The 23,032-nt window shown below is 41.6% G+C and overlaps 2 protein-coding genes across 10 annotated transcripts in view; one reads left to right on the top strand and one right to left on the bottom strand.

The window, feature by feature from the left end:
* Window positions 1-13,650, bottom strand: part of RAB2A (RAB2A, member RAS oncogene family) — a 78,260-nt gene extending 64,610 nt beyond the window's left edge. For 2 of the 7 annotated variants that reach the window (XM_032610216.1, XM_032610217.1), the window contains exon 1: window positions 13,325-13,516. In XM_032610216.1, coding sequence (XP_032466107.1) covers window positions 13,325-13,370 — 46 coding nt within the window. In that variant the 5' untranslated portion in view covers window positions 13,371-13,516. Of the gene's footprint in view, window positions 1-512; window positions 6,674-12,819; window positions 13,192-13,324 lie in introns of those variants that run through there. The other 5 variants (XM_032610213.1, XM_032610215.1, XM_032610218.1 and 2 more) reach the window with 5 other exon arrangements.
* Window positions 13,651-13,757: 107 nt separating this feature from the next.
* The window catches only part of CA8 (carbonic anhydrase 8), a 210,623-nt gene continuing 201,348 nt past the window's right edge, over window positions 13,758-23,032 (top strand). For 2 of the 3 annotated variants that reach the window (XM_032610211.1, XM_032610210.1), the window contains exons 1-2: window positions 13,890-14,021; window positions 14,994-15,083. In XM_032610211.1, the coding sequence (XP_032466102.1) occupies window positions 15,019-15,083 (65 nt within the window). In that variant the 5' untranslated portion in view covers window positions 13,890-14,021; window positions 14,994-15,018. Of the gene's footprint in view, window positions 14,022-14,993; window positions 15,084-23,032 lie in introns of all 3 variants that reach the window. The other variant, XM_032610212.1, reaches the window with a different exon arrangement.

Below are 23,032 nucleotides of genomic sequence, written 5' to 3'. Positions count from 1 at the left end.
CAAAAGTACAAACTGATTCCACGGGATTATTAGGTGGAAAATTTCTCAAACAAACGAGACCATGCCTGATCAAGTCACATCTGATCTATCATTTGTAAAATGTGGCCAAGAGCTATCTAGGATTACTGTGAGAAATATATGAAAGCCATAGAACAGTATTCAGCATATAGTAGGTGCGCAATAAATGTTTACTGAAAATCCGAATCTGTCATAAGCCACTCACTCCAGTCAGAATGAACCTTCTCCATGCTCCTTTAGTACTCTCTGTACATACACATCTCTATTACATCATCTTGTAATCTCTGTGACAAATTGGTCTCCCCTCTAGGGTGGGGCAGTCTTGTTCGTTTTTATAACTCCAGCACAGGAAATGCTCACATAGTATCTTACATTTCTTTAAAAAGAAAAAAATTCGAATCCAATCCCCTACTGTTTGCATAAATACTATCTTCCAAGCCCTAATGTGTCAGTCAAACCTCTGCTTGCACAGCCTCGGTAACAGACCAACTCACCTCTTAACACTCTTTCCATTTCACAGGCAGTCTTCTCTTCCTAGTCCTGGTTCTGTCCGCGAAAAGCCACAAAGGGTAAGTTTAAGTCCTTTTTTATATGACAGTCACCTAAGTATTTGAAGGTCATTATTACATTCTCCTTTGCCTTTTTTTTTTTTTTTTTTGTTAAAATGTTTCGGTTATTTCAACCATTCCTAAAATGTCATGGTTGACAGAGACCCTGACTGGTCTCCGAGCACAGACTCCAACGTGCAGACATCCCTCTGAAATAAGAGTTTCCATAAGCGAATTGCAGTTGAGTCCTGACAGAGTACAACCATTACCTACCTTGTTTGTACATCACAATTCTACTAACCTAGAGCCACATTTATTCCTTCGTTGGCTTTATTACTCATCTGACTCATACTGAATCTAGTCATGTAAAACTTTTTAGGTTTTAGACATATCCTGCTATTTAACCAGGTGACCATCATCTTGTATTTGTATGGTTGTTTTAAACGTAAATATAGGGCTTTCACTTCATTTTTATTAAGTTCCATTTTGCTAAATTTAGCCAATCATTCTGGCTGTCAAGGTTGTTTTGGATTCTGTCTGGTGTAATCCACACATCAGCTCTTTCAACCAAAGTGGACTTTATCCAAGTTCTTGCCAATACGAAATATAAAAATCCAGGACTGAATATAGCAGCATGCTCCCTCCAGCTTGCCTACATGGGGAAGTCCTTTATGGATACAGTCATTCAACCAGTTAAAAATCCACTTTTTAGCTGCAAAACCATAAGAATTTCTTCACCCCATACCAAAGGTTATCCTGAAAAAGTGTAACAAATACCTTCCTTAAAGGACTGGTGAATCAACTCACCAGGCACACAACTACTACTGCTTTAACTTGTAACTAATTTCCCTATTTATTAATCTTTGTATCAAGTAAAGCTTTGAGCGTAAGTGATTTTGGACACATGTACTTTTACTTTGCCCTTTGAAATGGTTTAAACTGAAACAACAATACTTCGTCCAAAGAGATAAGAAGATAACCTTTGATCAACAGATTCATTTATACTGAAGACTTTTGTAGATCTACAGAACTGCCTATTTCCAAAAGGGTTCAAAATTGAGAGAAAGCATTCAAGAGGTACATCAAGGTACCAAGAGTGAGTGTAGGAGCCCACTATCAGCCTTATCACCTCCTTCCCGAAGACCACTGAAAAAGAACACCTCCTACCTGATAGTCTTCTCAATCTCAAGTGGCTCATGAGGACATCTGAGCTTGGAAAAGACGTTTTCTTTTATGCAGTCCGGAAAGAATTTCAGGATCAAAGAACTGCCATTTTGCAGGTTAACATGTGCTCTTGCTTCCTTCAACTCAAGTAACTACAGTTTGAGGTCAGCATGGTGAACAGCTTTTTCTATAGGCAAGACCTCCCCAACTAACTAAATTTTATGATACTCAACAAATTAGAAAAAAGTATCTCTAAAATATTGCTATTAATGAAGCACTTTGCAGCTTAAAGGCATCTGTGCACAATGTTTATTTCAAACTCACAAAAAAAATCCTGCGAAGTAGCTAAGCCAGACATTACTACTAACTTTTTCTAGATGAGAAAACTGAAGTTGAAGACGTCTGAACTTTACCAAGGGACAAGTAAGCAGAGGAGCTGTAATATTCTAATTACAAATACCAGGCTCTTAGACAATTTTCAAGAGTGCTGTCTAAGCTAAAATACCCAGAAAGGACTTAGAATAATATATTGTTTGCCTTCTAGATGCATAGTAGTTATTGCTAAAGGTGGACAAATGCTAAAGGAGGAGCCATCCATCAATGTTAATAATGCTGGAGGCCACAGAGCAAGCATAAAGGCACCACTTACACTGATTTATCAACTGTAAATAAACGAAGGGAAACAAATCACTGACACTTGAGTTTCAAAGACAGCTACAAAGTTAGGGGTAAAAAACCAAAATCCAGTGCTAGAGCACTGGTGAACAACCCTATAGAGTGCACTAGCCGGTACTGTACACATTTTACAAAGAGAAAACTCAGGAATTTAAATTAATTGTTCACCTGCACAAATGAGAGTTATTGGCAGGTATCCTCTTTTCACATTGCCCTATAAGGAGCAGGTGACACTATACATGCTTGGGAAATCTGACCACCATACTGCTTCCTGTGTGGGACAAGTGCTGCCTCTCCCAAAAGCCCATGGCAAAGGGGCATGCCTGTGACCTATGCCCTGATCCCTGCGAATGGCTGAACCAGCCTGGTGCCTAATAGTAGATAAAAATTCAAATTCCCCAATGATTAAATTCTCCTAGTAAAAGACAGCCTCTCAGATTGAATTTTTAAAAAATATATCACTGGGCTATATAAAAAACTAGCAGGTTTAAAAAAAGTGACATAGGGCTTCCCTGGTGGCACAGTGGTTAAGAATCCACCTGCCAATGCAGGGGACACAGGTTCAAGCCCTGGTCCAGGAAGATCCCACATGCCACGGAGCAACTAAGCCTGTGCGCCACAACTACTGAGCCTGCGCTCTACAGCCTGCGAGCCACAACTACTGAGCCCGTGTGCCACAACTATCGAAGCCCGTGCACCTAGAGCCCGTGCTCCACAAGAGGCCACCACGACAAAGAGTAGCCTCCGCTCGCCACAACCAGAGAAAAGCTCGTGCACAGCAAAGAAGACCCACGCAGCCAAAAAAAAAAAAAAAAAAACCTTAAAAAATTTTTTTTGTAAAAAAGTGACATAGTAGGGCTGAAACAAAAATTAGAGTTGACTGATAACTACTCTGGAGAGTGATTCAGATTAGCTGGTAGAGCTGAAGAGGGGCACCCATTCCACTCACAGTTCTACTTGAAGGTGTATCTCCAGAACTCAGCACATGTGCTCTAGGAGCAGGCATGAGAATAACCCATGCAGTGCTATCTTTTAGAATGCAACGGAATATAAAGAAAACTAAACTGATCAAGCAATAAATACCAACAAAACAGAGCAAAATATATTAATATAGATAAAGCCCTGAAAATAATGTTGAACAAAACAGTTTCAGAGCAAGTACAGTAAAATTCCATTAATATGAAGTTGAAAAAAATACAAAAAATACTGTGCATTGTTTATAGGTACATACATATATACATATGTAGTAATCATTTGGAAACTTTCATAGGAATAATAAACACCAAATTCAGGAGACTGGTTACCTCTAGGGACAAAGAGGTGTAGCGCATACAATGGGTTTCAACTGTATCTGTAATGTTTCCTAAACAAAACAAAACAAACAAAATACCTCATTCCAAAAGGAAAAGGAGAGAGGATAAAATAAGTATACACTAGGCAAATATGAACAAAAAGTTAATATTTAAAATTAATATCAAATACTTGAATACTAAAAAGTATACTACCAAATACACAACATGTAAAATTATAGGAGAACTTAAATAACAAAGGAATAATTAACTTTTCAGTGAGATATAATGCCCATACACACCTTACAAATTAGCCCTCAAGTTCACTGGGGGTGGGGGTGTGTGGAATCAATTTGACAGAACTACAAAACAAACAAAAAATCCCCCAAACTCACCCAACCATCGTAATAGGAGATATTTACATCTCGCCCCCAAATTCAAAAGACTATGAGGAATACAGAAGGTGTGACACACACAACTAGCAGGACTGCTCTGATGGACACGTATGGAGCCCTGAACCCACCACACACCCAAGAATATACTTTTCCAGCGCACATGCGACATATACAAACAGTGACCAAGTACGTGGCTACAAAATTAGTCCCAAATACTGAAGAATCAATATACACAGTCTATATTACTTAAGTGAAATGAAGTCAGAAACTAATAATGAAAAAATATTGTTTTTTTAAAAGAAGAGAGAAAAAGAAAAAATATGTTTAAAATAAAAAACACATTCCTAATTATCTTAAGGCTCAAAAGAGAAGCCATGAGAGGAAAACAAAGATTTCAGAGTGTCCAGTTCCCCAAGACTTGATCACAGTTTTTCTTGGATTCCTCAGCACTCTTCAAATTCTTACCAAAACCTCTCTTCTTCAGCTAGCTGGAGGAGGCTTTTGTTCTTCTTAATCAAATGGGTCCTTCCTAGAACAAAATCAGTCCTTCTACATCATTAGTGGACTTGGATGGGCATATAGACTACATTAAGCAAAGCCGATAAAAATAGATGCTTAATAAAATGAATCTTGCTAAACAATTTTGAATCTTGTTAAAAAAAAGCTGATAAAGTAAGGAACCTTCCATAAAACATCTAGTGGCAAACAAATATGGTAAGTACGAAGAAACACCAACGTAGGCTAGGAAAGCAAAAATTCGAGTCAAGGATGGCAGACTCTTTAAAGTATCAGCTGGCCATAAATGAGCAAGCTAAGCAGGGAAGTGGAAAAAAAAAAAAAAGAAAAAAATCACCACATTAGGACACATGCAGGGCGAAAAATTACTTCTGTTATGAACAGCATTAGTCAAACACTATACAGCACTGGTCAAGTTTGGGTTAGTTTTTCAAATGTATATGGGGAAATTACTGAAGCATTCAAAGAAGCAGAATAAAAAATGAGGATGAAATATGAACCATTTCTTGAGTCAGTGTTACACATATTATCTCATTTATTCATTCCATTTTATAGATGAGGACCCGCGACTCAGAGACTGAAGAGGTTGCCCAAGCTCACAGAGCTTGTGAGGAGCAGAGAACAGACTTTATTCTTTTTTTACATAGAATAGTTCTGCCCTGTTTTGAAGAGTGGAGGTGGCTTCTGTTTTAGTAAAGGGAATTGAGGGACTGTGTACTCTCACGTCAACTCAACAGACCAAGCAGTTGGTAAGCCAACACAAGAGCCGTGACATGGAATTTGTGGGAATCAAGAAATGCATATGATACGGGAGAGAGAGCATGGACTCTGGAGTCAGAAATACCTGGGTTCAAATTCCAGCTTGGCCACTTAATGGCTGTGTGATAGGAAAATAAGTCTCCCTTTCCTCACCTGTAAAATGGAGCCTTCCTCACGGATATTACTGTTCAGATTCAATGAGTTATACCACTAGAAAAGGCCCTATGTGTATAAATATATTACTTGTATATTTACATTTTTCACTACTTTACACTGTATTCTTTTTAAGAAGAATCAGAAGAAAATGCCTTTCAAGACTCAATTAAGGAATAAGTATATGAATGCATGTACTTTTAAAAATGGATACTATAGGGGCTTCCCTGGTGGCGCAGTGGTTGAGAGTCCGCCTGCCAATGCAGGGGACACGGGTTCGTGCCCCGGTCCGGGAAGATCCCACATACCGCAGAGCGGCTGGGCCCGTGAGCCATGGCCGCTGAGCCTGTGTGTCCGGAGCCTGTGCTCTGCAACGGGAGAGGCCACAACAGTGAGAGGCCCGCGTACCGCAAAAAAAAAAAAAAAAAAAAAAAAATGGATACTATAATTAAGGTAAATGAAAACAGGGTTCTCTGCACAGCTTAGTACTAAGTACAGTGCCCACTTCAAAAAGGTATACACAACATGGGTATTTACTGTTTCTACCCACTGCTTCTCCTCAGCCTGCCGTGGTAGGCAGAAAAATGCCCCACCCCCACCCCCAAAGACATACACACCCTAATCCCCGGAACCTGTGAATACGCTACCCTACATGACAAGAGGGACCTTGCAGATTAAGATTACAGATCTCGAGATGGGAGATTATCCTGGATTATCCAGGTAAACCCAATCTAAGTATATGAGTCTTTAAAAGCAGAAAACCTTTCCCAGCTTCAATCAGATATGGGATGATTCAAGAAGAGTCAGAAAGATGTGACATAGGACTTCCCTGGTGGTGCGGTGGTTAAGAATCCGCCTGCCAACGCAGGGGACACGGGTTCGAGCCCCGCCACAACTACTGAGCCCTCGTGTCACAAATACTGAAGCCCGTGCGCCTAGAGCCCGTGCTCCACAACGAGAAGCCACCGCAATGAGAAACCCGCACACTGCAATGAAGAGTATCCCAGGCTCGCAACAACTAGAGGAAGCCTGCGCGCAGCAACAATGACCCAACACAGCCAAAAAAAAAAAAGATGTGACATAAAAGGACTTGATCCACTGTTGCTCGCTTTGAAGATGAAGGAAGGGGATCATGGGCCAAATCAAGTGACGATGTGACATAAAAGGACTTGATCCACTGTTGCTCGCTTTGAAGATGAAGGAAGGGGATCATGGGCCAAATCATGTGACGATGTGGGTAGATGCTGGAAGCCGGGAAGAGATGACAGCCAGCAAGAAAATGGACATCTCAGCATGGAACTCTATCCCTACCAACACCCTGAAAGAGCAAGGACCCTCCAGAAGGGTACCCAGCCCTGCCAAAACCTTGATGTTAGCCCAGTGCAACACACATCAGACTACTGATATGTACATGAACTTATGTAGAGCTTCAGAACTCTAAGATGATAAATTGGCATTGTTTGAGCTGCTAAGAATATGGTGGTTTGTTACGTTAGCAACATGAAACTAATACGCTCTCTCTTACTTGCATTAAAAAAACTGTAAAAAATTTTTATGTAAGTGCCCTTAAATCCTTTCTGAAACAAGGACAAATAAACTGGCCAGTGCATGTAGCCTAACCAGCAGAGGCTACCTAGCTCACACGCATCGTTTTCTGAGGCGCTAACTCTGTGCCAGGCACAGTCCTTCCTTCAAGAACTTCACTCAGCATCATCCATCAATATTCATTTTCTCCCTCAGATTTGACCAGAAACACAAGTAACTGTCAGCTACCCCTGAAAAATGGCAACATTTTCAAGACAGAACTGGAGAAACTTAAGAGTTACATCATAGCTATGAAAAGCAGAAGAGGTGGGGAGAGGGAAGAAACAGTTTGCCCCAAAGGACATAGCTCAGTTTCTTCATCTATGAAATGGTAACCTCACACATACCAGCTGAAGGATTAAAAGATAAAAACCTTTTGATATTGTGTATGAACTATAAAAAGTGTGGAGAATCCCTCATAAGAATCTACTAGGTAGACAAGAGTGCCAAGAACTAATGTAATGGAGAATTCTATATAAATTCACCCTGGATATGCCTTAGGGATTACTTCAACAGAATCCCAGAAAGCAGAAAATCTTACAGTTTTAGAAAAGAATCAATTTTAGAAAAACAGGCAAAAAGGCTCATAATTGACAAGGAGAGGAATGTCACAGTACCACTACAAACAATGCTTTTAAAATACAGATGTCCAGGACTCACTGCAGATCTACTAAAACAGCATCTCCAAGGACGAGACCCAAGTCGTTTGAGTTGAGAAACACCACAGGAATGAAAGGGGGTGTCTACGGGTGTATATAGCAGAGGGAATCTAGCATCTTTTTGCCAGGTGTCCTTCACTTACAAGTGAAGAGTAACTGCTAGAATGTGGAGTATTTTCAAACCAGCAAATAAACGAGGCTGATGAAATCAAATGGGGAAGTCTCACAGAAAACAAAAAGTCAGAAAGAGGGACAAGGGCGGTATGTGGTTGCATCTCTTGTGGCAAAGGACACAGCCTCCCAGACTGAGGATGTGCAGAGAATAACAAAATGGAGCAAGCACAGCTGGGCCAGAGTGAGAGGGAAAAACAGCTAAGCTGGCAAAATCAGGATCTGCTCAAGTGAAACAGCAAAATTACTGGCTACCACAAGAGGAGGAGAGCTGTTGAGATGACATGGGGGAGGGGGAGCAGTGGGGGAGATAAAGGAGAAAATTAATTTCAGGTTGGCGCAGGAATGGAGCGCGGGCATAAAGGACGAGAGCACTAGCTAGAAGAGCGAGGGCCACGACTGGAGATGAGGACGCAGGTTCACCAGGAGAGAAGGGGAAAAAGGAATGAGAACAATAGGGCCACGGCCTCCACGCTTCACTAGAAAGTCTCAAGAGCAATATAAATATTAGGGGAAGCAAGCAGGACATAAACGGGCTAGGAGAGAAGGAAAAGAGAAAGGGCAGTCAAAAATCCTGAAAGACTACAAACAACATGCATAAAGCAAAAACTTCAAGGAAATTCTAGATGATGTTAAAATGTATGTTTCAGGCACATTTTAGCTCTCTCATTTAATAAAACAACTAAACACATCTAAAAACAGGCAAAACTAAACAATATAGTTTAGGGATGTGTAAATGATACAACTGTGAAGAAAAGCTAGGGAAGGAATAATACATAATTCAGGCTAGTGGAAGCCTGGCGGAGAGGTATACGATGAGGCTCTGTATTTCTCTGGAATGGGTGTTTGATTCAATACTACTCTTTAAAGTGTGTAAACATATAACATGCATATGTTTTTATATGCATGATATATTTCATAATTAAAAAAAACTTCAATGGAATTTTTCTACCTCCCAATTTCCCAGTTTGTTTTCCAAAATAATCTAACAAACTTGCTCATATAATTATATAAAATGATTAGCGAGCGTTTCTGGCCTCAGATTTTGTAACAAGAAGCTGCACCTCAGGTCTAGTGAATCAAAATCGCTGGGGGTTGGGCCACTGAATCCTTCAAAAAAAAGAATGAAACCAACACCCTAGGTGACTCACAAGAATCTAAAGAAACTCAAGTTTGAGTCTCCCACAGGAAGAGGTCTTCTTTCTGGTACAGCCCTAAAGCTCTGGAGAATCAAATGCCATTCCTTCCCCAAGTTCTCTGGGATTTTGCTCCTGCCCTCTCTCTAGTATTTTCAAACTTTCAACCTCAAGTCTCCCCTATCCTAATACACACACACACACACACACACACACACACATCAGCCAACTTGATCCTGCAGCCAACTCTAAACTCACTCTTTCCTTCTCTTTCACACTCAAAGTTTTCTAAAATGGCCCACAGTATGGCTCTGTTTTTAACTTCCCAATATCACTCTCTCTTTTAAAACCATCATTGATTGAGCTGCAAACATATACTTCCAATTACCTACTAGACATTTCCCCTTTGCTCACCTGGCAAATCCTTATGCATTCTAATTTCAGCTCAAATATCACCTCCCAGGTAAAGCCCCGCAGCACCTCCCCCAAGCGCCCATCCACTCATCTATTAAACATTTCTGATACAGAATGCCTACCCTTACTTTTAAGACAAAGCCAAAAACTTTCCAAACAAAAAAATTAAGATGTACGTAGTAAAGGTGGTCAAAAGGTACAAACTTCTAGGTATAAGATAAACAACACCTGTGGATGTAATGTATGGCATGATCAGTATAGTTAACAGTGTATTGAAGAGCTGAAAGTTAAGAGAGTATATCTTAAAGGTCTCATCAGAAGAAAAAAAACCTTTCGAACTATGTGTGGTGATGGATGTTAACTAAACTTATTGTGGTAATCATTTCACAATACATAGTTTATCAAATCATTAGGCTGTGTTCCCGAAACTAATACAATGCTATATGTCAATTATATCTCAAATTAGAAAATGCATTCAGATGATATGATAATGTGAGACCAGGCTGGTCTTGTTTATTTACTTATATAGCACTTGTCCCTGAAAGAGTTTAAGCAAAAACAAAAACAAGCCAACCAAACCAAACGGTGGAGGTGGGCAGAGAAGGAGGAAGAGTGGAGGTGACCAGCACCAGGTGACAGGGACGGGGGTGGGGGGGGTGGGGGGGGTGGGGGGGGTTTGTTATCATCTTAAAAGAATGAACGAATAGGAGTTGCTCAGGTGAAAAAGTTCTGACCTAACCTGTCTTTTCACTTTGGCTGGGAGTGGGGCTTTGGGGAGTGGAGCACAGTAAGAAAGGGTATTTCAGACAGAACACAACCAGGTTTGTGCTTTTCTGTGCCTAGCTGAAAGGCAGGAAAGGGGAGGGAGGGTTAGTGATGAGATTAAAATGGAAGGCAGACGCCAGAATTTTAGAAGCAACAATTATAGGTTTACTACTATTATAAGCAGATAATTATACTTTATAATTATCTGCTTATAATATTAGTCCAGGCTTGTTAAAAGCTAATTTCCACTTTATATCTAGGTTTAAATGACACATTTTCCTAAACAATTTTTCAGGAACAAGACATTACCAATGAAAAATTGTAAAGCTATATTTTAACTACATTTGGCCATGCAGTAAGAAAATGAACATTTCAACAGTATCATGATCATGTAAAACATTTTAAAAGTCTCTTCTGTGAAAGAGGGAACTCTGGAAAGGAAAATGTGTGCGATACTTCCACATTTGTCCTCATTTTAGCTCTCTACTGAGAGAAGGGAAGGCTAATAATGATTGCTTCATTATTATAAGGGAAGGCTAGGGAAAGGGAGAATCAGGAAAAACAGTGATTTCCTTCTTTCTAAAATGCATATTTTTCACACTATGACTTTTTTAAAAATCAGGATGGATTTCCCACTACTGATTACTGATCATTTTTTTGCGTGTGGGGAGGGCCACATTAACTGGACCTTACAACTACGGATATACTTTGAATTAAGAAAACATAGTAAAGGATTTTGGCCAAAGTTAATGACAGTAGTAAGAAAGTGGCAGAATTGGACTAAAAAATTCTTCTGTCAAGTTATTAATGTATATTAGTAGGAACATTATGGCCTGTTTGGCTGTTCTTTCATCAATTTAATTAAATGTATGGAGCCTACCGTCCATCTTCTACAGGCTCTTCCTGGAATACAAAACCATACAAAACACCTTTTCTGCCCTCAAGAGGTATATAATCAATTATAAATGTCTACAGAACAGCCAGGAATTAATATCAGAAGAACGATACAAAGTGGGATACATCCAGATAAGGAGTGGTGGTCACTTCCAGCCAGGATACCAGGAAGGCCTGACACATCAAAAGAACTTAATAAACACTGACTCTGAGAGATTACAAAAGACTCAAGTGAGACTTTGAGGAATGACAGAATTTCGACAGAGAGGCACTCCAAGCAGAGAGGGTAGCAGAGACCAGGAAAAAGCACAGGGCCTCAACGGCAGGAGGAAAGTGGAGACTCGCGAATAATGGGAAAGAAGGCTAGAGAAGTTAAACACGGGCTAAAATATGGAGTTCCCTGAAGGTCAAACTAAAGAACGCGAACAGAGGAACAGCCTCCGAACAGCTGTGTTTGGGGAGGGTTAGTCTGACAGTCAACTATACCACCTCAGCTGGAGTGGGGTGAAAGTAAATGCTGTGGACAGTCCAGGGTCAACTGCTCAGTGCTGGAACTAGGTGGTAACTAGGTGGTAATGGTAGCAATGGCAAGAAAGAATGTCGTCCCTTTGAACCGCCAGGGGACTGTTTTTGCATGAGGGCAAATTCCAAAAGAAGAGAGCACCGCCTTGTGAATATTTGTAGCCCCACTACTCCCAGTACAATACTTTACCCACAGCAGATGCTTGGTAAGTAAGCTGAACGAAGGCAACCTGTGAAGGCTAATCTGAAGCGTCACTACTGCTTCACGTCCATAATCACTCTTCTCTCTACTTCTCAAACCCACTCATATAGCTGTTAACGTGAACTCCCTCTTCCAATCTCAGTGTTACAGCCTCAATCAAAATTTGAGTAGGCTCTAGAACCTCACTTCCTTCAAGTATGCCACAGCATTTAAAAAAGCATATAGACACGCTATGAACATGTGCAAAACATTGCTTTATCCAGGATTTTACGCAGAAAACTATCCCGTTTCCACATGCACACCAAAAAGCCTTGCTGAAAGACTGTTTACAGGAGAAAGTTTTTCTTTTAGGCAGCAATCAACATGCTTCTTGTGCTACTTATTCAATCTGCCATATCACTAGTGCAACCACAAGCTGCTGCTTACATTTCCAAAGTTGTGCAAAGGGTCCAAAGTTGTGCAAGAGTCATCACTGCAATCAGACTCCGGTATATTAATAGTTATAACACCTGAACAAGTCTTAGTTTTATTATCAGATTCAAAGTAATGCCAAGAAATCGCAGATATTAAAAATATTTTCAACGAGTTTGACTACTTTATCTGCGAAATACAATGGAATGTTATCTTCAGTGCAAATAACTGTATTTCTTTCTGCTTCGAATGGACATCAGGTCACCTGATAACTGGCAGTTGTGAGCCTGGATTTGATGTATCGAAAAAACCAAAGTGTCCCCAACACACACACACACACACACACACACACACACACACACACGCCAGCGCACACCAAGAGCGCTGAACGCCTTGCATTACTATCAAAGAACCTCAAGTTTACACGTGGCAGAAGTCGACAGAACTCTTTCATGCTTTAATGACCTCGAAAGGGATTCCCCAGGCGTCAAGTAACGGGATGTGACTTACTCTGACTTGGGAGTTGAGTGATAAAACTACATACCTATGTTACTATTATTTTTTAGAGGTTTCTGTCTGTCCTCAGCTGGCTGTCCCACGCCAGCAAGCGCTCTGCCCGGGCCTCGGCAGGTGCGCGTGGGTCAGGAAGCCCAAGGTCCTCCTCCTATCACCGTCTGCTCTCCTCGGCCCCGCTTTCCTCTCTCGGGGGCGGCGAAGAGGCCCAAGGCGAGGGGCCCGGGTTAGGGCGTGCGATCCTCAGAGCCAGACTCTGACGGCCCCGGGCTGGGCCGGCTCTCCTCTCATACACTCCCCAGATCGCGCGTCGAAACGGCGGCCGCGGCCCCCAGCTGCGGGGCCGGGCCGGCCAGGCAAGGCCGCGGCCGCTCGCAGTGCCCACGTCACCAGCTCCAGCACTGCGGAAATGGAGCGGCGCGGCCGGAGGGGAGGCGCCCGGCGGCGGCAGCTCCCGCGCCGCGGCCAGACGCCGTATGCCCCCCAGCCCCGGCCCGGAGGCCGCCGACCCCCGCCCGCCGCGCTCCGGGGCTCACCTGTGTCGCCGATGATAATGTACTTGAAAAGATAGGCGTACGCCATGGCCGCGGCCGCTCGGTGCCAGGGCACGCGGCTCCTCCTCCTGCTTCTGCTCCTCCTCCTCCGCGCCCCTCACCCCGGCGCCGCTCGGCCTCGAAACGCCAGGCCCCGCCCGCCGCAGCCGCCGCCGTCGTCGTCAGCCTCCGGGAGTGAGGGGCCGAGAGGAAGCGGGACAAATTGACACCCTCTGAGCCACGGAGACAGCGCCCAGCGGAGCCCAGCTGAACAATAACAGCCGCAGCGGCGCCTCCGCCCCGCCTCCGCGCCGACCCGGAAGTTCTGCGGCCGCCGGCGCCGCCGCCGGGGGAAAGGGGAGGAGCCCCGCACGCCGGCAGCGCCACGCCGGCCGGAGCCCCGCCCAGCCAGAGCCCCGCCCCGCCTCGCCTCGCCGGAGACCTCCGCGGTGCCGCGTCGGCCGCTGCCGTCTGCCCCGTCGCCCCAGAGCCAGGCGGGGCCGGGCGCTGGTCTTGCCGGCACCTTTGAGCGGCGGGCGCCGGCGGCCGGGAGACGCTGGGGCAGGGGAGGGGCCTTGCGACTCCGTCGCCGCGACGCGAGCGGAGCCGCGTCCTTCCGCCCTGCGGTGGGGACGCGGGACACGTGGTGGGAAGGCGGAGGTCGCGTTCGGCGCAGGGCCTGCCCTGGGCTCGTGACAAGGTGTTCGAAAATGATGGAGCCTCTCGGGGCGGGGTTGGAGGGCGAGGCTGTATCTGTGGTGCGGGGCGGGGCTTTGACAGGGAAAATGGAAGTGTTTGTAAATTCGAAACCCTAAGTTAGGGAATATGCGGTAAACCAAGATATGCACCTGCGGTGGAATACTATGCGGTCTTAAAAAAAAAAAGCCTGACTTAACGTTACGCAAAAACAAGGCACAGGACTCAGTGTATAAATATACATTTATGTTATATATATTATATATACAACTATCTTATATATAGTAAGTGATAAATTACATTTGTATGTTTATAAGCTATATTTTATTGTTATATAAATAACTTTTATTTTACCATTGTGTAGAAAAATGACAGGAATATACTTAAAGACCCATAGTACGTAGTCAATCTGAAAGGACACACCTGGGACCAGGGGAAGGAAGGGATGGGATTGGAGGGAAGATCTACTTTTCACTGAATTTTTCAAGGGCAGTTTGAAATTTTGCAGTGTTCATGAATAACCTATTGAAAAATGCACTTAAAGGAAAAAAAGTAACTTTTTTGTTTATTCAACTAACACTTTAAGTACATACTATATTTCATGCACTGCTAGGCCCTGGAACTAAAGGCAGACACTGTTCTAAAGGAGCACACAGATTTTGGAAGAGGAGATGCAAGACAGAGTTAAAAGTGTCAGGATAGGTTATCTAGAGAAGATGATGTCTGACCCAGAAATATGAAGGAAGAGTTTGTCAAGAGGACAGAAGGTGGGGGAAGGGAACTGAAGTTTAGGCGCAAGAAACAATGTGCAAAGGTCCTGGATCTGTTCAGGGAATATGAAGTTGCATAAGGAAGCTTATTTGCTAACCCATAGCCTCTAATATTGGCAGTGGAAGGAGAGCCATTGCTAGGGCAGAAGTGACTGGGGTTTAGTGGCTCTGGTTCCTGTTGCCTAATATTTTCCTCTCCCTTTTAGGATCTGTCATTCTACCGAAACCTTCATGCTGGGCTGGCAGTACTTCGTTGCTACATGGTTTGAATGGCCTTTCCAAATGTCAACTCACAGGTTTGTGTTTGTTTGTTTGTTTTTACTGTTTGGAGGGGATTTTCAGAGACAGCACACAAAAATTTGATGTGAAAAATTACCAGGAATTGCATAATCTAGTTCACCCATCTTTAGTTTGGGGGTGGAGAAGTCCCTTCTTAGGCCTGCCATGTTCCAAAGGCCATTTTGTCCCTCCCATCTGAGTGCCTTCACTCAAGTCTTTCCTGGTGATAGACATGTAGAAAGTTCCCTCCTTCCAGGAGAAACTCAATCTCTTACTACTCTCAGCGGTATGCCCTTTACACATAACCTGAACAGGACAACTCTGTGGGGATGTTCCACGAAAGCCTAGCATCCTTATGATCAGAAGCATTCCCATACTGTTAGAGGAGAACTGTGGGAGAAGTCACTGGTGCCAGGTCATGCACGGGCTTGTTGCCATGTCAGGATGCATGCGGCACTTTACCCAGTGGACACGGAAACTGGGAAGAGAAAGGTCAGAACTGAATGTAAAAAATTATAGAAGAGGATACGTATAGAACTTTAGAGGCAATGCAGTGTAAAGAGAACTTAGGAAACCTGCTTTTGATCTTGGTCTTACCGCAAACTGGTTGGATGATTGTTGCAAATCTTTTGGCCTCCTAGAGCTTTGACACATTCAGTGATAAAGCAGTGGAGTTAAGCGTTACCTGAAAGGTCTATTCCAAGTCTGAAGTCCTTTAATTTTATGTCTGTCCACCTCCAGATCTAAAGCACCTGTAAAGTAGGTGGTAATCTTTCTCTCATGAAAATGTCAGGGCCACAGGAGTCAAGTGTATATGGTTCTTGCACAGAACTGAGAGGTGTTAGTTATTGGTGCGCAGGAATTATCACAATCAGTGGCTTTGAAAAGAGCAAGGACTAGCTTTTCAAGTCCCTCGCTAAGCCTCGGTTTCCTTGTCTAGAAAATGTAGAGAATAACTGCCTCTCAAAGTCAATTTAGGATCAAATGAGATAATATATGTGAAGATATTTTGTAAATTATGAAAAACATATACTTAATGTGTGAAACCCTTAGTGCTGCATAATTTCTAAAAATTACCTCGAAGGAGTTAAGGCCTAATCACTATACAAATTCCTGTTTTAAAGTCAGCTCCTTTCCTGTCTCTATTTTATGTCTCAACGTTTATTTTTTTCTATGTGTAATTCATAATATTTTGTTATATTTTCTCTAAGCCTATATGCTGTCTTCAATTCTCTTTGAAACAAGGTGTAAATAAAACCCACACAAATTTCATTTTAAACACTTTACGTAGCCCCCAAAATCCAAAGACATTTTTTCAAGAAAAACTCCTTAGGCAAAAATGACAGAAATAAAACTCTCTTCCCTTAAATTATAGGATACTTTGTGGGATTTTCCATTCTGTTCGATTTTCAGCTATTTCATTCCCTTGGGGACGAATTCTGGTAACCTCATCTCTCAGTCTTACATCATATGTGGTCTGAAGGTCATAACTGTGAAATTTAAGGATTGTTTAAGGCTACATTCTCCAAGGTCTCCTTATTCAAGTTTTCCATGACATTTTAAAGTAGAGTATTATATTAGACTTTTGAATTTACTCTTTCCAACCAAACTTTTCATGTGTTTAAATTTTCTCTGGTTTTGATCACTCTCAGACTGTGGGAAGAGAGGTAGTGGGGGAATGGGATGGGAGAACAGTGGCTTGGAATACTGTAATGCATAGGTTCTTACTTTGGTTCCCATGGTTTCCTTAGCCAGCTCTTGAATGCACTCTGGGAGCCCTGTGATCCTCCAGAAATGATATGCACAATGTTGTATGGATTTGCATATATGTAATTTTATGGGAGAGATCCTCGCACGAGTCCATGACCCAGAAATAATTAAGAACCACTGTGAAATGCTTGCTTTAAGCCATTTCTAAACACCATGACAGAATTAATTTTCCTGCATATACTCATAAGCTTAGTACCAGTTCTGGAGGAAGAAAGAACTCCGTTCAACTCCTGAATTTACCCCCTGTCAGATGAGTGATCTTGGATAAATTACTAAACTCTCTAAGCCTTAGATTCCTCATGAGATGACACAAGTGCCTAGCAAAGTGTCAAGCTCTCAGGAGACACTAAACACTGAAGTCATTTCCCCCTTTCCTTCACCCTCTCCCTATGTTCCACCTCCAACCTGTCACTAAGAACTGTAGGAGTTAAATGAGCCCAACAAAGACGCTCCCTTAAAGGAGATTAGAGTCTCTCTCATGTTAAGTCATGGGTAGTCATTGTAATACATAATGAAATAATTATACAACTCACCATAATGCAGAATCAGTGGGAGCCCTGAGCTTCTTTTCCTGCAACTAGATGGTCCCATCTGGGGTGATGGGAGACAGTGACACCCGAAGTGTGTTGCTTGTGTCCACTCTACTCTGTAACAATCAGCTTAATTGTCACTTGCCACTCACTGATAGGGTTTTGCTATGTCTGCAAGCAATTGATTTACTATGGTCTCTGTGCAGTCAAACCTCTCTGCTAATGATAACCTGTATATGTAGCTGCTCCCCAGCAGAAGCGGAAGGAGAGCCATCTAAGCTGAGCCTTAAAGGGCCTTATCTTTCATAGTTATTGCTTTACTCGTCGTTCCAGATGTTTCAGCAGCCCTCTCCACTGTACTTTGTTCACCTTATCCACCTCATCTGCCATTTATGTTCTTGTTGGCTAACACACTTAGTATTCCCTCTCTTACTTTTCTACTCATGACTGATTTCTGACCACTTGTCAAAGCCAGAAATGACTGGTTTCTCTCTTCCATTGCATTCTTTTTTCTTTTTTTAAACATCTTTATTGGAGTATAATTGCTTTATACTTCCATTCCATTCTGCTCATCCTTCAGAAGTTTACCTGAAGGGTCAAAATGGAATGATTGCAAATTCACATCCTGAGTCAATGTGTGTGTAGGTGAGTGAAGAAACTTTCTTTCGTATGTAGGTTAGTTTTGTTATCGATGGACTTACTATTCATAACAGAAGGGGCCTACATAAGTGCACAAATGAGAGAAACAGTGAATATTGGAATAATAATAAGCTCATTTTATGAAATCGTGGATTAAAAAAATATAACTACATAATGATTAATAACAAATTTAAAAGTGAATTAAAAACCAAAATAGTGTTCTTAAACTACCTACTTTTCTCAGTCCTTAACAGTTGCCTAGTGCTTTCCACAGAGAGAGTGGTCTGGGGAATGGCCCAATATTGGATTCCAGGAGGCCTGAATTACAGTCTTTCTTGCCACCAACAAGCTGACCTTGAGAATTTTTGTCATATACTCAATAGAGGTGATAATTCCAGTTGCTAATAGAATCACTGGGAGGTAGATATGAGAGCACTCTGAAAAGTACATTATTACTAGGAGAGAGTGTATATACCAAATTGCAGGTGAATGATTTTCTTGAATGTATCTAGGTATATTAGAAGACTGACCCCTATAGAACTGTATAACATCGGTAATATTTTACTATCTGCATTGTTGGGTTTTTGTCAGCAAAGACTGGACCATGCAATCTTCAAACCCTCTGGTTTGAACACATATTCATCCATTTATCCTGAATGTGTTCTGTGTCTCGTGTTCATTGGTAGGTGTCCTTATTTTGGAAAAGTCAGGATCAGAATGAGAATGAGGATACCTGAGGAGTATACCTCATATTTTGCTGAAAAGAAACCATTTACTACTCCCATGAGTGTTTCAATTTATTTTAATCTTTACCCGTAAAGGTCTTTAAATTTTGATAAAGGGAAATCCATTTTCTCTCCAATTGTGAGGACATGATAAGCTAGCTCTGTCCCAGTGGGAGGTACGGACACTGAAAACCTTCTGTCACTGATGTCTTTTGTGTGAGATGGGTGCCAGGAATTACGAGATCACATTTCAACCTTCTTCCAGCTCCCCTCCCTCCTATATAATCTTTATCTCTGCTTCTAACAGTCTCATTATCAGAATTTTCAACATATGGAGTGAGAGAGAAGAAAATGACTATCAAAGAATCACATTTTCACTTCTAATATGGAGAAAATAGGAGTCTATTTTTCCAAACTTTTTTATTTTAAAGAAGTTAGTAAAAAAATAAATCTGTTCTTCAGACATTGAGGTTACATCCAAAGGCCCCCATTTAAAATTCTGCAAGGCTAATTTAAATTTGTCCAAGAATCATTGCTGCACTTCTACCGCTCTTTTAAATTTCTCAATGTAAGTAATCTGGGATCAATTCCCAGCAATTCCTTCAAATGAAACATTGCGAAAAAGTACAGTATAACCTTACAACAGCAGTAAACATTTATTCTCACACAATTTTTATGCATCAGAAATCTAGGAGCAGCTTAGCTGGGTGGCTCTGGCTTGGAGGTCTCTTCATGGTGTTGCAGTTAATCTTTCAGCTAGGGCTGCAGTCTGTAGTCATCTGAAGGCTAGATTGGGGCTGGATGATTTATTCGCAAGGTGGCTTATGGCTGAGGCCTTAGTTCTTTACCACATGGACCTCCCAGAGGACTGCTTAGTATCTTCATGACATGGAAGCTGGTTTCTCCCAGTGTGAGACATATGAGAGAGTGAGCATAAGGCCAAAACCTCAGTGTCTTTTGTGACCTAACCTTGGAAGTCACATCCCACCACTCCTGCTGTATCCTTCTGGTCCCATGGACCCACTGTGATAAAACATAGGAAGGGACTACACAAGGACATTAATAACCAGAGGTGAGGATCACTGCCATCCTAGAAGCTGGCTACCACAACCTACAGAGATCAAGTGAAAACAAGGATCTAATAAATGTCTAACCATCTGAAATCAGATACATTTGGGGTCAAATCAGTTTCATTTAACCTGTCTACAATAAAATTTTACTATAGACAGATTAGTCTATAAAGAAGTTTATTGTGGTTTTGGCTTTGTGCACATCTAAAAGTACTTCTGAAAGAAAAGACCTGAAAAAGAATCATTTTACAGTTGCAAAAGGAAGAGAAAACATATTTTTCAGGTTTTAAAAATTACATTTCAAAGCAATTTTTTGAGGATCGAATACAATGACAACGATCTCCTAAAAAGGATTTTTAAAAAGGAATTGCTGTTTGCTTTCATCTCAAGTCCTTAAGGATTCATGTGGTTCAACAGAGTTAACAATTTATTTCTACTTTTTCATTAACTTATTTGAATAATTTTATGGGAATCAATATTCTCCTACCTGCACATATTTCCTACCTGCAGTGTTATGTCCAAATATTATAGCAGTTGATCATGCGTTTTATGTCTCAGGTTTAAAAAAATCTATATTACAACATGGATGGACCTAGAGATTGTCATACTGAGTGAAGTAAGTCAGACAGAGAAAAACATATCATACGACATCGCTTATATGTGGAATCTAAAAAAAATGCTACAAATGAACCTATTTACAAAACAGAAATTGAGTCACAGGTGTAGAAAACAAACTATGGTTACCAAGGGGGAAAGGGGTTGGGGGATAAATTGGGAGATTGGGATTGACATATACACACTACTATATATAAAAGAGAACCGATAAGAACCTACTGTATAGCACAGGGAATTCTATTCAGTGCTCTGTAATGACATATGGGAATGGAGTCTAGAAGAGAGTGGATATGTGTATATGTATGGCTGATTCACTTTGCTGTACAGCAGAAACTAACAACATTGCAAATCAACTATACTCCAATAAAAAATTAATTTTAAAAATCTACATTAAATGGAGGTAGGGGAAACACTGCCTTTAAAAGGTTTAAGGTACAAACAAGTAGAGTTTGACTACCATCTTATTCCTTAAATGTAGTGTTTTCTTGTACTGTAATATTTATTAGAAGAACTGCAGGCTTATGTCACTTTGGGGTCTTATCTTGAAGTTTTCCTTACTAGACTTAACGGAGAAGATTTTTTATTCTTAGTAAATGGATAATTTTCTTCACACTGTATTTGATACAAATTATAATACAAAAGCATCTGTTGGAAAGAGCAGATTATTCATCATTGATATACTCTAATTTTTGTTAATTTTTCCTTTAGAAAAATCAATTATAGACAAAGACCTCTTTAGAACTAGATCCCACTTTCTCTCTTTGAATCAACTGAGTGCATTTCTGGAAGGTTCTCGTTTCACTTCACTCCAAAAAACACTAAATCCAAATGCCAAAAGTGAGATTGTCTCATCTGAACCCTGAGATAAGCTATTTTGCTTATTTATAAAAGAACAGACTGAGGCTTTTGAATCACTAGTTGAAACAAAAACTGAATTATTTACATTTTCTTTCGTGGAAACAAGCAGAGATGAGGAAGTAAGTATACAGATCTCCCTTGACTTACTGTAGGGTTACATCCAGATAAACCCATCATAAGTTGAAAATATCTGTTAAGTTGAAAACGCATTTAATACACCTACTGAACCTAGCTTAGCCTGTATACCTTAAACGTGCTCAGAACACTTACATTAGCCTACAGTTGGGCAGAATCCTCTAACACCAGGCTTATTTTATAATGGTGTTGAATATATCATGTAATTTCTTGAATACTCTACTGAAAGTGAAAAACAGAATGGTCGTCAAAGTGCAGAATGGTTGTGAGTGTACCATTGTTTACCCCCGTGATCGCGTGGCTCCCTGGTGACTGCGGCTCACTGTGCTGCCCAACATCACGAGAGACAGTATTGTACAGCATGTCACTAGCCCGGGAAAGAGCAAGATTCAACATTCAAAGTACATGTTCTACTGAATGTGTACCCCTTTTGTAAAATCAAAACATCGTTAAGTCAAACCATGGTAAGTCAGGGACTCTCTGTATAGTATGTTTGACTATAAGCGACCCAGGGTACAGGAAACGGAGGGTGGACTCAGTATACAGGCCTCCCACCATTAACATGAATTCACTTAAGAAAAATTTGAAGTCAGGAAGCAACTACTCAGTGATTAATTTAATGTAGCTGTATAAGAAAGAATTGAGACATGCTGTTCATATGTCAGGTACTATGCCAGCTGCTAAGGATATATATATATAGAGAGAGAGAAGCTAAGGAACCTTAAGCTCAGGGTCCCTCACTTGCATGACCCCTTCCAAGGCAAATGTGTTCACGTGGTCAATTTTCTTTTTTAGTAAAATTTGCAAAAGTAAGATATTTAAACTTTAATTTGTGAATTCTGTTCTTTCTCTCCACTGACACTTCCCCCTTGTGTTGGGAAGTGCTGGAGTGTCTACAGGGTTTTGTTGTTTTGTTTTTGGTAATGGTTAAGGAAGGGTTGAGAGTTGAGTGAGGGAGACATTTAGCTCCCTAGGGTATATTTATTCAGTCTCTCATGTGTGTAGCTGAATCATTCCAAGTTGTCCAGCATAGAAAAGGCTTCCAGGGGACTTCCCTGGTGGCACAGTGGTTAAGACTCCACGCTCCCACTGCAGGGGGCCTGGGTTCGATCTCTGGTCAGGGAACTAGATCCCACACGCATGCTGCAACTAAGCGTTCACATGCCACAACTAAGGAGCCCGCCTGCCACAACTAAGACCTGGCGTAAACAAACAAAACAACAGCAAAAACACATGGTATTCTTTAAAAAAAAAAGGCTTCCAGGAATACTGTAACCCCTACTGTGCTGACTCATCGTATGGTGTAGAGGTCATATCTCAATATAAGCATGTCCTACTAGATTCGTTTTCTACTGCTGAGTAACAAAATACCACAAACTTACTGGCGAAAAACAATACCCATTTATTAGCTCGCAGTTCTGTAGGGCAGAAGTCTGGGCCTGGTGTAGATGGGTTCTCTTCTCAGGATCTCAGAAGGCTAAAATCAAGGTGTCCACTTCGCTGCATTCTCACCTGGAGCTTGGGGTCCTTTTGCAAGCCCATGTGATGTGGCAGAATTCAGCCTCCTGCAGTTGTAGGACTGAGGTCCCTATTTCTTTTCTGGCTATTAACCAGGAGCTGCTAT

This window comes from Phocoena sinus, chromosome 17 (genome assembly GCF_008692025.1).
Source record: "Phocoena sinus isolate mPhoSin1 chromosome 17, mPhoSin1.pri, whole genome shotgun sequence".
Taxonomy (NCBI): Eukaryota; Metazoa; Chordata; class Mammalia; order Artiodactyla; family Phocoenidae; genus Phocoena; species Phocoena sinus.
This window is presented reverse-complemented; position numbering and strand designations above follow the sequence as displayed.